Source organism: Lactuca sativa, chromosome 2 (assembly GCF_002870075.4).
Source record: "Lactuca sativa cultivar Salinas chromosome 2, Lsat_Salinas_v11, whole genome shotgun sequence".
Classification (NCBI taxonomy): domain Eukaryota; kingdom Viridiplantae; phylum Streptophyta; class Magnoliopsida; order Asterales; family Asteraceae; genus Lactuca; species Lactuca sativa.
Window position 1 is genome coordinate 200751523 of NC_056624.2, and position 14666 is coordinate 200766188.

General features: G+C 33.0%; 4 protein-coding genes across 4 annotated transcripts; 3 read left to right on the forward strand and 1 right to left on the reverse strand.

Annotated features, from left to right (window-relative positions):
• The first annotated feature begins 1300 nt into the window (after window positions 1–1300).
• Window positions 1301–2055, forward strand: LOC111916221 (RING-H2 finger protein ATL70). Its single transcript, XM_023911840.3, has one exon. The coding sequence runs from the start codon at window positions 1485–1487 to the stop codon at window positions 1980–1982; it is 498 nt and encodes a 165-aa protein (XP_023767608.1). The 5' UTR covers window positions 1301–1484; the 3' UTR covers window positions 1983–2055.
• A 1027-nt stretch (window positions 2056–3082) lies between these two features.
• Window positions 3083–3571, forward strand: LOC111916444 (RING-H2 finger protein ATL70-like). Its single transcript, XM_023912123.1, has one exon. The coding sequence runs from the start codon at window positions 3083–3085 to the stop codon at window positions 3569–3571; it is 489 nt and encodes a 162-aa protein (XP_023767891.1).
• A 3819-nt stretch (window positions 3572–7390) lies between these two features.
• Window positions 7391–9086, forward strand: LOC111916305 (uncharacterized). The gene has a single exon (XM_023911945.3). The coding sequence runs from the start codon at window positions 7831–7833 to the stop codon at window positions 8905–8907; it is 1077 nt and encodes a 358-aa protein (XP_023767713.1). The 5' UTR covers window positions 7391–7830; the 3' UTR covers window positions 8908–9086.
• A 309-nt stretch (window positions 9087–9395) lies between these two features.
• On the reverse strand, window positions 9396–13708 carry LOC111916306 (uncharacterized). Its single transcript, XM_023911946.3, has 3 exons — window positions 13185–13708; window positions 11832–11990; window positions 9396–11321 (listed from the first exon to the last, which is right to left on the reverse strand). The coding sequence occupies exons 1-3, from the start codon at window positions 13536–13538 to the stop codon at window positions 9651–9653; spliced, it is 2184 nt and encodes a 727-aa protein (XP_023767714.1). The 5' UTR covers window positions 13539–13708; the 3' UTR covers window positions 9396–9650.
• Between the last annotated feature and the right edge of the window lie 958 nt (window positions 13709–14666).

The window sequence follows — 14666 nt, forward strand, 5'->3', positions numbered from 1 at the left end:
TAACTACACATATTAACATCTTTTACATTTTGGCAGAATACATTCTGCTAGAATATACTATCGTTTTTCATGTTTTTTTTTTCTTTTCCATATCACCAAGAACCAGGAAGGTACACATAAATTTTTTACATTTTATAAAATTCAATTACGGGTCAAAAACTCCAATAACAAAAATTAACCACCTATAAGCAAAATACTAGACAATCAATTAGCAAGAAGAATCAAAATTCAATTAGTAATAAGAATCAGAAAGCAATCAATAAAAATGACAATCATGTAATCAATAAAATTGAACTTACCTGATGTTAGTGGAAGAATGAAATCCTAAGAACTTAAGTAATGCACAATAGGTAAATTCAAAAAAGAAGATGCATCCATTAATTTTGAAAATCCATTAAAAACCCCAAAATCGCTTTCCAGTTTTTGTTTCCTTAAAATGTCAAACAAAAGAAAAAAAGAACAATCATTATTTTTTTTCTTATTTTCTCTATCTTTACGTAAACAAAGGAAAAAAACATAGTTTAATTGGTTTTGTATGAATTGATTTCTCGGTAGAAAAAACAAAGAAAAAAAGAGCTTTTTATGAGAATTCAAAAAGGACTTCTTCATGGTGTTATACAAACATTCATTGAGAGGAAAAGGAAAAAAAAAAGATTATCATTTAGCCCTGTTAGCTAGAGATATTAGCTAGAGATAGAGATGAGAATAGGGAAGAAACTTACCACCGATAAGCTATTTCTTGGTGTTCGATTCATGTCTCGTCGATTGAGTGGAAGTCGATTGCTCTGTGTGCATATTGAAGAACTAGAGACGTGAAAACAAATTAGGGTTACAGAGATAAATGACTGGAAGAAATGCATACGTGATTTGTTTCCTTATTTTATTTTCTTAATTGCAAGATTCAATTAAATGATTTCCTTAATTAAAAAGTACAAAATGTCCAAAATACCCTTAAATGATTTATTTAATTGTTTATTATTTCTTGAATTCTCATTGGTGCATTTAGGCACACAATATTTGTTAAAAACATTTGAACCTAGCTTTCTCTCTCTCTCTCTCTCTCTCTCTCTCTCTCTCTCTCTCTCTCTCTCTCTCTCTCTCTCTCTATATATATATATATATATATATATATATATATATATATATATATATATATATATATATATATATATATATATATATGGCATAAGTTGGCATTGTTTAATATAATACCCACCTACTTCACCAAATAAAAGGTATGCGTAAGAGTGGTGATTTATCATCTTCTTCACTAGAACTTCTCTCCCCGCAAAACGTGAGCAGCATAGTATCTTTAATTCTATATAAATATGAATATAAAAACTAAATATTATAATAACTCAATTAAATTATATGGTTACTTACCCTTAAAGTAAATTAAGAATATAAACAAATTCTCAGTTTTCTTCAAAGTTTCTCATATAAACAACATTAGTTAACAACTTCCCAACCTTATCGCACGCAACATGAGCACCACAGTGGACGACGTAGCACCACCACACACCGGCAAACCCCCCGGAGGTGACGCCTACATATTCGTTGTTGCGTTCTTCTGCATCATCCTCCTTCTAATAACTATCACTTACGCTTCTAACATCTGCAAGCGCCCTCGGTCACCACCACCACCCATCATCTCTTTCGGTGCCACCAGTACCACCTTCGACGTGGCTGACAGCCACCATCTCATAAGCTTCTCTCGTGGCCTTGATGACGATGTCCTCGTGACTTTCCCCACGTTTCTTTACTCCGAGGTGACGATTCCTCACAAGGGTGCTACTGACAGCTGTGACACAGCCACCGATGCCAGCACCTCCGGTTGCTCTATTTGTTTGGCGGATTATAAATCTAAAGATGTCGTCAGGTTGTTACCGGAATGCGGCCATTTATTTCATGTCAAGTGTATAGATACGTGGTTGAAGGCTCATCCTACTTGTCCAATGTGTCGGAAGGAGTTGACTGATTGATGTATGAGCAAATTAATTCAGTATATATGTACAAGTTAAGCTTATAGTTCAAAATTTATTCACTTTTAGATTCTCTAGAGCTTTTTCAATTTTTTTTTATATCAACGAACATCGTTACTTCATCTTTAACTTGTTGATTGGTAGTCGATGAGGGGTTTTTTTTTAATTGAAGTGAAAAGTGTTTTAGAGAGTTTCTAATATAGGTATAAAAAATTTGCGTCCAAATTTCTGTTGCAATTTCCAACGGATATAACGATGGGAATAGCTTGACTTTGTGACAGGTAATTAACCTCGATAGATACTAATTATTTTTTCCACGAACTTTCTCTGTCACTACAAATTCTATTGTTTACAAACCTGATGATATTTTAAACTTTGGTCATTCTTTATTTAAATTGGTATGCTAAGTCGTAACCCCTTACGTATTTGTGATGGTTTTTAATTATGCAATTATATTTAAAAATATACATTTAATTCCGTAAGCCTTATATGACCAAGAATGGGACAGAAGTCGATTTTCCTATATAATTGGATCGTTGATGAGAAGCTACATTTTGGAGCAGCTTCAATTAAAATTCAAAATTAGAAAGAAAAAAAAACTGAAATAACTAACTATATATTACTTTTTAAATTTTAATTATTACATGATTGACAAATTATATAAATTAAAAACAGAAATCTTGAAAATCTAGTAAAACTGAAGTTCGAAGTACTACATATATATCATATAATTTATTGAGACTTTTTTATAAGATGCTCGCAAATTAACTCTGTAACTTTAATATGCATCAAATAAAAAATTATCCCATTTGAATTACGTATATTTATTTACTTTCATTGTTTAATGAACGTTTCTGCTAACCATTCGATTTGTTTGCAGCCCAAGCAAAAGACCACTTGTCCACTTCCAACTTATTAAATAATTGTATAATTATGTTCAAAGGGTTATATATATATATATATATATATATATATATATATATATATATATATATATATATATATATATATATATATATATATATATATATATATATATATATATATATATATATATCCTCATTTCTCTATCAGTTCCCCCAAGCTCTCTCACACACAATATGTACGCCGTAGAACCACCGTACACTGCCAACAGCAGCAAAGCCGCTGGAACCGGCGACTACATATTCATGGCCGGATTCGTCTTCTGCTTTCTCCTGCTAGTCACATTTGGATATACTATTTACATGTGCAGGCGCTCTCAATCACCAACACCAATTAGCACCACCAACGATGATACGCACAACCACCACCTCATAAGAATCTCTCCAGGTCTTGATGACGATGTCCTTGTAACTTTCCCAACATTTGTTTACTCCGACTCCGAGGCTACTGGTGTAGCTCACAAAAGTGGCACCACTACTGATCATGCCAAGGATTTCGGCTGCTCTATCTGCTTGGCCGATTATGAACCGGCAGAAGTCGTACGGGTGTTGCCTGAATGTCGCCATTTTTTTCATGTCAAGTGTATAGATATGTGGTTGAAGACTCATCCTACTTGTCCTGTGTGTCGGAACTCGGTGATTGCACTACCAGTTCAACAGAGTTGACTGATTTATGCACAAATGCAATCTGCAAGTAAATCTTAGTATAATTCGATGTTTTCATTTTTTTTTCTTTTTACTTTTATTAGTCATTTAGATTCTGTACAATGTTCATCTCTGTTTATAATAAGTTTTAATCGCACCGGATAACCGAGATGTCCGAGTCCATTTGTCCTTGATGGAATGATGGGTAGTAGGTGTACAAAAAAACTGGTTTAGGAAAAAACCAATTTGATAAAGACCGACTGTTTAAAACCAAACCATTTATTTAGTACTAGTTTGAGAATCTATACATGTAGCCTCCTTGGAACCGGTTTTAGTTAAACTAGTCCAAAATCATTTTTTTCATTCAAAATGTCCGGTTTTTAGCTAGTAGAAATATATTGTTTTTTATCCATTTTAGGCCCCGCTTGTCATCCCTTTGGACTCAAGGAGGGACCTGTGTAGTGTTTTGGGCCCGTAGAAGAATAATACATATATATTTTTTTTATATTATTATGCAACTAAAAAATGTAGTATAAATCCACCAATAAAGCAATATGATGCATCAAAATTTACTCCAAACTTGTAAAAAGCTTCCCAACGCAACTTAACATATAATAGTCCAAAAAACTATAACCCAATACAAAAGCCCACTTCTAAAAATTTAGTCCAAACTTGTAAAAAACACATCCAATGCAATTTAAAGTATAATAGTCCAAAAAACATACCCAATCACCGGCATCCTTTGCCATCTCCATTCTCGTCTCCACTCCCTCGTTCATGAATCATGAGATAACCGGTAAACATTTTTTATTTTTTTGTTTGTGTAGTAGATAACTACATATGTTTCAAATAGATACAATTTTATATGAAAAGAAAAGTAGAAAGCTTGTTTAATGATGGGAGTAGGGCATAGTGTTACAAAATCATGGGACCATTCTATAAATGAACATATATATTGTTATCATTTAAATCCAAATATTATGGCAAGTGTATAAGATTGTTGATGGACCGATATTCACTTACCATTTATGGTTTGAGTTCCCGGTTTGACTCAAGATCCTCAAGATCCCTTCCATCTCTTACATTAGGGTTTATCTCCATCTATAAATATATGTGATGAGGAGCAAATCAAAGGGGATGAAATTAATTCAGAAATTCGTTTTTTCTTGAGTGCAAAGGGTTCTTAGAGTTGTCTTGAGATCAACTGGAAAACCAAGCTTGTTCTTCAGATCCAAAAGCTTCAATGGAAGCAGGTACACAATCTCCTTCACTATTTTCTTTTATCCAGATTCGAGTTTAAGATATGGTCTTGAAAGCTTCCGCATATATAGAATAAGTTAATAAATCTAACACATAGGGCGTAGTGTAATTGAGTTATAAAATGAATAAAGTGTTTAGGTGAACAATGACAAGGTTTTTTGGTTTTATCTCACAACTATAATTAAATTCGTAACGTGATAATTTTCTTTATATAGTTTACATCTATTGTTTTAATACAAAATAAATATAATACAATCAAATAATATTAGTTAATTTAAGGAGAAAATTATAATTATATATATCATATTTTTTGGTTTATATCTCACAACCATAATCATATTTTATTTAAAATTTCGTTATCAGTATAAAATGTTTTTTTGGTACAAATTCTATTTATTTAGTTAGATTAAAGATATCAAATAACATAAAACCAATGAATATATTTGTTTGAATGTAAATTATATTAAATGGTTTCTCATTTTTATACCGTGTATTTACTTTTTTATAGCACAATAATTTTTATTTGAAATGTTTAAATATTGTAATTTATAAAATGTGTGTAAGGTATTAAAGACAATAAACACTTAGATGCACGTTTTATAATATGACAACCCATTTATTAAATGTGTATGTGTGTCCGTGCCCATTTTCAACTTAATTAATGTTTCCATCCGACCTGACCCGATACAAACCTGTTTATCAGGTCTATGTTATTATATTTGATCGATTTTTTTTATACCACTACTGCTAAATATTCATGTGTCTTCCTTTGTTTGGACTTTCATTGATATTCAAAAAAAGTTTTTTATTTTTAATAAAATTAAAAATAGAAAAATATAGTTTTGAATACATAAATGATTTATGAATGGTTCAAAAAACATTTTACACTAAAAACAAAAACAATGGTTTGCTTTTTTTTTTTTAATGTCGATTATTATGACGTGTTATTAGTTGTTACACATAAAAAGTGGTTCAAAAAGATTTTTTTTCTTCAAAATTTAGTTGTTTTATCAAAAAAATTTATACTTAACCATTGACACTAAGAATTCCAATTAAGCCATTGGCAATTTCATATCTTAACAATTTTAACCTTCTTTAAAGTCAGTGAGGGTGATACTATACTTATCACAGTCAATGTAAATTTTTCACTCTTTAAAATTTTTGTCATTTATATAGCACAGGTTGTTATACTTGTCATGATACTTTTTTTTAAATTAATTAATTTAAAAAATAAACATTTCAAACATACTATTTTTTTAAAGTTAAAATTTCATTAACTTCAAACACACACAAACACACTTACATTAAAAAAACAAATCACATCTGAAATTAAAATAATACACACTTAAACTTAAAAAATATAACACACTTGAAATTAAACTAATACTTTTAAATTTAGAAAATGTAACACATTTGGAAAAAAAAAAAAAAAAAAAACTTCAATTAAAAGACAACAAGTTTAAATTTGAGAAAAATTTGGGGACTGCATTACAATTTGCCAAAACCAACAAGCCGAAAATCTTTATTACTTTCAACACGGTAAACTTAATGAGCATTATCTAGCAAAATATTTTCATTTTCAACATTTTCAGCTTCATGCATCACCCAATGAAACTATTAAGCTGAGTTGTAAGAGCATTTGTGTGCCTCCATTTGGAGTAGATTTCTTCATTACCTCGAGGGACCGGAGCTTCGAGGTTGTATTTTCCGGTGACTCTCCTCCAAAAGGTTGTTGTAAGGAGGTTAATGTGGATTGGGTCTTATGTAACATCAACTCATGGACGAACCAACGAGATCTCTTTTTCAGGGGACCAAACATAAACCACACGAGCCATTAGCGATGGAGTTTTGAAGAAGATGAAAATAAGAAAGTTTGGAGAATTGAATTAAGAAAATTTGATTGGCTGAAGAATGAATAAAAATGATGGTATTTATAGTTTAAGATTAAGGTTAAAAATTTAAAATTTTGAAAAAAAAAATGACGGTTATATTTTGAAATTTGGTGGGTTTTTTTTTAAAAGAATGTATTTCTGAAAAATGGAATTTGAGTTAATGGGTAAAAAAATAACTTTCTCTCATCGGTCACCAAGTCGTTGAGTCAAGTTCGAGTGTTCGACGTGTTGAGGCATCGGCCCCATGTTCGTCGAAGTTGCCAAATAAGATGTCGAAGTCACTTCAACCAACCTAATTGGTTATGTTGAACTTAACAAAGAAAAAGTTGTCAGATATATTTATTGACGAAAATAGAATATAGTCAACTCACAAAAATAACCAAAATATAATAAATTTGTGTATTTACCCATATTAATATAGTCCTTTTTGTTAAATTTAGACAACTTTCAAATATTCTTTATTTGCTCTATCTTTGGTATGGTCTCCTGAATAAACTTCAGCTTAGCTATATTTTCATACATTATGGCAGTTAGCATAGGTGAATTCTAGTTAGTCGATAACTATAGATCTTCGTCCTAACTTTCTTCAACATCTTTTATTACTTTGCTTAACCAAAGTTAGTTCTTTTTTCTAACACAAGAAATTTCATTCTTAATTAAAAAATCTTATTAAAATATATTAAATCAAATAAATATTTCTAACCTAAATAGCAATCATTTGTAAATTAAAAAATGTTTATTTTTTGGCAAAAGATTGTTTAGATGATGATCATCAGTACTCAAGCAAAAGTTGCAGTAGGCCAGTATTCCGGCTCGACCGTTGTCTACCACCGTAAAGCATTTACACTACTCTACCACTCATCATCCTACACGTGTCTAATCAGCTTCATCTGACGGCCCAAAACCATCTCCACTCCAGCTAATAGTGGATCTCCCCATACCCTATCAAAACAAAATTTAAAACTACGCCCCCATAATCTTTCTAGCCGTTAAGAAGATAAAACAAGCAAACAGTCTTCAGTCTTCACTTCCAACCCCATCTAAATCCCCATTTTTATCTCATTCATTGATCCTTTAAGGAATAAATCTTCTTGGTAGATACAGTTTCTGTAAGTTGAAGAAAAGAAAATGAAGGGTGTAAAGGGGAAGCTCTTGAAGAAGTTGAAGACGATCAAAACAATCGGGTACCTGAAACCTGATCGAATTCTTCATGTTAATGCAGCCGATGGGCTTATCGATAATTTCTTTCCGAAACCGAGCAGTAAATGTGAATCCCTTTCGGTTCCTGAAGAAGGACAGCAGATTGAAAAAAAGAGCAGTGTTTCAGTCCAAGAACATGAAATCATTGATGTATCGGAGCTCATGAAGGATCTTCAAGATGACGATGGATCCGATACGGATAGTGTTGTTGAGGACAAAGAGAATGTTCGACCCGTTGGTGCCCTGGTTACTGATCATAAACTGGTCCATGCGAATTCCAAGATTCTTGCTGCTAAACCTTTGTCGGAGATTGACATCTCGTCTTTCCGGCCACCGGATTTAGATTCCGGCACACTTTTCGACCCGAATCTTTTAGCTGCTTTTGAGCAGGCGGTTTTGGAGTTTAAAGCACAAGAAGCAGAGAGGAGAAATAGAGTTTTACAGAACATCGAAGACTATTTAGATCAAGAACCAGAGACAGAGCCGCCATTGAAGTCGCTGAAATTAGATGAAATCGCAAATCCCCTTTCGGATTTCGAGAAAATCTGTCCGCCTGGAGGAAAAAATTCAGTGATTCTGTACACAACAGGATTCAGAAGCATCAGAAAGACATTCGAAGATTGCTCCAGTATCCGATTTTTACTAGAAAGTTTTAGGGTTTTATACCAAGAACGAGATCTATCCATGCACTTGGATTTCAGAGATGAACTATGGCGGATTCTGGGCCGAAAAGTAGCACCGCCGAGGCTGTTTATAAACGGTAGGTACATCGGAGGAGCAGAGGAGGTTTTACGGTTGCACGAGCAAGGGAAGTTCCGGCCACTACTGGCTGAAATACCGCTAAAGACGTCGGAAGGGCCATGCGAAGGGTGTGCTGGAGTTCGGTTTGTGGTGTGTTGTAATTGCAGCGGTAGCAGGAAGGTGGATTCCGGTGAACAAGGATTGCCGGAAAAGTGTACTGAATGTAACGAGAATGGGCTTATCAGATGCCCTGTTTGCTGCTGAAATGGTTCCTATGTTGCGTGTGTTGTCATTATCAGTTCATGACAAAATGTTTGAATATTGTATGCTTTTTTCTTTGTCACTTCTAAATTCTATTCATTATTTTTGTTTCTTTCATTGTTCTAAACACTAATTTATTTTGCTTTTTTATTCAAAATTCATTTGAATTGTTTGCTTTTAAAGTTATGTGTAATTGGTGCATTATATCCATAGGGCAAGAGTTTTTAATGTTTTTAAAGGTTTTACAACCCAATATATGTAATTATGTAAATATCCTCATGAATTTTATTCCTATATATATATTCTTCAATCATTTTTTTCTAATGACAAGTATAATAAAATTTAATTAATTTTATTAAATATGACAAATATTATAGGAAGATATTTGATTTCTTATATAACACTGTTATATTCTTATACAATCATATTTCAACGTGTTAAAAATAAAATGTTAGCATGTTCTAGTTGTACTTTGTAGAGAATAAAACACATGAACCAAAAATTTGAGAGATTTATACGTATTAAACATTTACATTTATAATTTCCATTCCATCCAAGACGTGAACAACCGCAAAAGTCTCACAACCATGTTACAGACTTTCACTCGTACAAAAACGCCTACCAAAATAAACACAAGAACGAGAATTTTACTTTTCAACCCGTTCCTTTAAAAACACATACAATTATATTTAGGCCAAAAGTGTTAACCTACAAAAACAATTAACAAAAAGTTAATCTTTGTTATTTCATACTGTAATCGCCATTGTCTCTGTCTTTGCTTCAACCAAACACTGAGTGTGATGAAACTCGATTTGCAGCCTATGATGTACAAGAGGTGTTGATGACGCCATCAACCCCTTCTTGAGATCCGTTTGCAATTCCCTTATGGGAATTGCAGCCAAAAAGCTCTTTATATACTCCTTACACGACTCTTTCCCTTTGCACACAAACTCTTTTTCGCTCTTCTCCACACTTGAAGTTTCTTCGCTACTTTTACTTTCACATTCATCGACCTTTTCTCCTTCTGTCTTCTCATTTGACTTTTGAGCATCAACTTGTACTACTACTCTCTCAATCACCGTATCTTTATCAAACTTCAATACATACGCCTGATCGCACCCCTCATAAAGCCTCTCCCCCAACGTGTCAATAACATAATACGCATCATGCTCAACTTTCAACACAAAAAAGTGGTCATTCCAGCTCACGATATACACCAACGGGTTCATGTTCATGTTCATGTTCATGCCATCAATGTTACTTATTTCATCCCATATGCCATCAAACGACATAGCCCCATCAAGAAAGTGAAGATCACCTTCCCCTTCTTCAAGTTGAAAAAACCCGATAAACGACTTCTCCGGGTTTACAGAAAGATTTCGGATCTTGGCTTGGAGAACAGTGTCAAGGTCAAAATGTTTATCCGGAAACCGGGCCCGATAAACTTCATTCCCGCAAAGATTCCTCCACTCTAACGACCCGTCTCGAATCAAACTATCCAATTGGGACTTAATCGGCATTTCATTCGGGTTATTTTGGAACCAATCGGCTATAACCGCGACTAAAGCCGTACACGCGCTTTCACCCGCTGCTCTTTCGCTTCTTTGATCAATGGACGCGAAGAAAACTTGCGTCTCAAGTTTCATGTGTCCGTCTCTGGACACGACCTCTTTCTTCTCCCATTTCCCGACTGCAAAATTATCATCTCCAAATTCAGAGATTGAGGAACGGTCTTCGTTTGACTTTTTGACTCCATAACTTGACTCATCTGAAGAACTCAACATCCGGCGATCAAAGTCGATGTCATCACCGCCTTCTTCCCCGGAATCTTTCTTCAAAAGTGGCTCCCCTTTGATTTTCGGTGACCGGAAACTCAACTTTCGTTTCCTCCATGGGAAGATGATGCTTCGTTTCGGGGGGGTTTCTTTTTCTAAAGGATCGATGATGGATTCAGTTGGATACTCGGATTTTTCTTTATAGTTTCGGTAGTATATCCAGTCTTCATCTTCACTAGAGCTTGAGTTGAAGTAAGATAAGCCTCCTCCAGCGTGATTTGCATAGGCTAGGGTTCCGTAACTGAAAGACTTACGAGCAGTGGATTCGGCATCTTTGACTTCTTCAGAGTCAACTTCATCTCCTTCAAGTGAATCGGTGTCAAACGGGTAATCTGCATCGTAACTTGTACCTGAGCTTTTTCCATCGCTACTACCCTCTTCTTCGTGACATGGTTTTTTAGCCCGATTAGCTGATGATATCGCCCTGAAGATTTTAACTTTCAGGCCCGTGGGCTCGTCTTTCTCTTTCTCTGTAGTTGAGAGTTCTCCATTAAGAGGTGTCGATGGAAGAGGTATAATGGATCTTTGTGCTTGTTCTGTATTCTCGTGTGCAATCCTCAGCTCTTGTAGGCTCAGAGATACCTGAAAATTCAATCAACAAAGACTAAATACACAACCAATGATCAACTCTGAATGTACGTAATTTTATCTATTATTTGTATAATCATATTCTATATGTAAAAATTTGTTAGTTGTGATGTTATATTATAAATTAAATTGATATTCTTTTATGTCATAAACTTTTATGTTTCAAACTTATTTATAAATTTAGTACTTTGGTCGTATACAAATTTAAAATATGGTTCTTTTAATAATACAATAGTTGTTACATGCGAATAATTTATTAAGTTATAGAAAGGAATATACCTAACATATTCTTTTTGATATTAAAAAATAAAAATGGTTAATAGGTGAGAGAGGAAACACTCTTTGCAAGAAATAAATATAACACGCCGTTTTAATCATTTATTTTGGTGTAAGCAATGGTGTAATGTAATTCCCTGATTTATTTAAAACATGATTAATCTAGATTCTAGAATACACTTTATACAGACAAAAGTTAATGGGAAAAAGAAAGAAACGGGCCCTTACATGAAGTATAGGTCCAGCAGCCTCTGTTATGCCACTACCCATTGAAAGTGGAATGCTTATATCGATCTCATTTTGCTCAGCCGAAGAAGAAAACTCCACAAGATCTAACAATCCAGTTGCAATTGAAGAGTATCCCTTTTTTGGTTCTTGATTTAAGTCCTGATGACAAGAGGAGAAACAAGCTAATTAGCTAATAGAATAAATCAAAGTCAAACTATGATCTACTTGCTGTTAAAAAAAAAGTCAAACTAAGATCAATATGCATACGCAATAAAGATATCATCATATCAGTGTATTAATTTGCTGATCGTTTGTATACGGTTGAAGACAAGAGGAAGCTTCTTTCTGTAGAGAAATATAGTAAAGTTATTTGGGGCAGGTTGCTTACTAAGTCAACTTTGGTAGGAAAAGTAAAAAGATATTAAGAAATAGAATTATAATTCCTTCTTGATTTAATTTAAAGATAAGTTCTTCGTCATCCTTGTTCATGTGACTCTGTAGGAAGGGCACGTTAAAAGATGGATATGAATAATTAAATGCCAACCATAGCCTACAATTGGTAAAATACTTAAAAGGCTACCCACTTTTATTGACACATGTTCAATATCAGAATGCTCAAAGTATAACTTTTTTCTTCTTTAACCAAAACGAACCACTAAGAGGAATACGCGTATCAGTCTCTATCCTGACTAATGGAGATGATCAAGTGATCATATAATACCGGTAATATCAGATAATTAAACTCGAGGTCTTTATTATCTTCTATATTTTAATATTTGTTAATATTTATGATTATTTTTTCCTGTAAATCGAGGCCCTTTTGGGGGGAAAACATGGGACATATGCTGGTATATGCAGTTATTATTGATCTAGCATATGGCTTTTAGCTAAAGAAACTGATCTGTTAATCAGATATAATTATTAGTTGAATGTATAGGAAACTTAATCAGGAGGAAAAAAAAAATTGGAAATTATATTTATTGAAATTGACATCTATGAAAAACCATCCCAATAAAGTCAAAACACATCTTCAAATTCACTGCTACATGAATAGTCCCAGAGGAAAACCACTCTGATGTTCATATAAAGTCAAAACTAAACAAAAGTTAAATGAAGAATTTACGAATTTATCCAAGATTCTTCCTAAAAAAGATAAGTTGATCGGTTTCGATTAGGCTTGATTGATGAAAATCTCAATTCGATTAAAACTTGTAAATTTAGGTCAGGAAGGAAAAAGTTAGGATAAATTATTGGAATAGAACAAAAACGCAAGAGAATTATCATTAGAAAGAATAATATAATAAATTAAAACCAGACAAAATATATGATTATGTTAATTGGATGAGGACTTACATCGAACACCGTGAATGCAACTTCCCACTGATGAAAACCCCCATCTTTCAAACCCAAGAAATTGCAAACAGTAACAAATTCTTCGTTCCATTCGATAACCCCATCATCCTTCAAAGACCCTTTCTTCGTAACATTCCTCCTCACACTTCTTCGCTTAAAACTAAGCGGATTGTTGGACTTATTTGACCCTTTCCACTTAACTTCAACAGCCAATCTTGAAAGATCTTGAGAACCATCGTTGGTGGTTGCAGTATTCTCAGGCAAACCTTGGAGATGACGGATGATAATCTTGGTTTCAAATTTCTTGGATGAAAGCGGTGGCCATGGCCTCCATTTCATCATGCCCACTACCATCTTTTTCAATTTTGATCGTTGGCTCCGTGCGTTTGAGACTAAAATTGGGAATTAGGTGAAGGAGATGAGAAGAAATTTTTGAAAAGCAGTTGGAATTGAATAGGAGAGAGAGAAGAGTATATCGTGTTTATAGAGGGAGGAGAGATTCTTTATAGGTATATGCTGCTCTTTTGTGTGTGTGTGTATGTATGTTGTGGGGTGGGGTGGGGGGAAGAGGGGGGAGGGAGGAAGGGGGCCGGCAGCACCGAATAGTCGCACACAACATAATCTTAAACAATGAAATCTTGAGTTGAGAATTTCCACATCAGTCGCTTCATCTACTTGTACGCTATGCTTTCATGCTTGTTAGTTGGGGATCTTTTTTCATGCCCATCTCCTTACGTGCTTTTTTTTTTTTTTTTTTTTTTTTAATATTATTATGATTTTCATTTTGAACGTTCGATTAAATTTGCAATATCTTTTTTTTAGGAAATTCTAAAAAACATGAATTTTTTAATAAAGAGATATTTTAGTAGTAAACTAACTAATGTTTCAAAACAACAACAAATATTTTTAAACGAAGTGAAAAAAATAGTGATTTAGAAATAAACATCCCTATTTGTGTTCAAAAATACTTGGCTGTTAAAAAAAACAGGAAAAGTGATGTATAGTTGAGTTAAATCTACTATGTCCCATTGAATTAGATTCAACTTCATAGTAGACATAATAAGAGATATTAGAGACTATATGATCCAATCAAAGGTTTCTAACTGTGATATCAAATGATATATATTTGATCGAATCAAACTCATCATTAACAGATCTAATAAGAATCATATCAAACAACTAATAAATCACTTACAATAGAAAGTTCTATTAAAAAAAATTCTCAAGAAAAATGAATCGGTTTCAAATATTGCCAGAATTTTAATGTAATTTTAACTATACACTAACATAATAATTAACCAATAAAACATTTAAACCGTTATAATTATTATATATATAATAGATTTGAGACCTTTCTATTATATAATTTTTTTAATATAAAATGGTATATATATATATATATATATATATATATATATATATATATATATATATATATATATATATATATATATATATATATATATATATATATATAAAAAG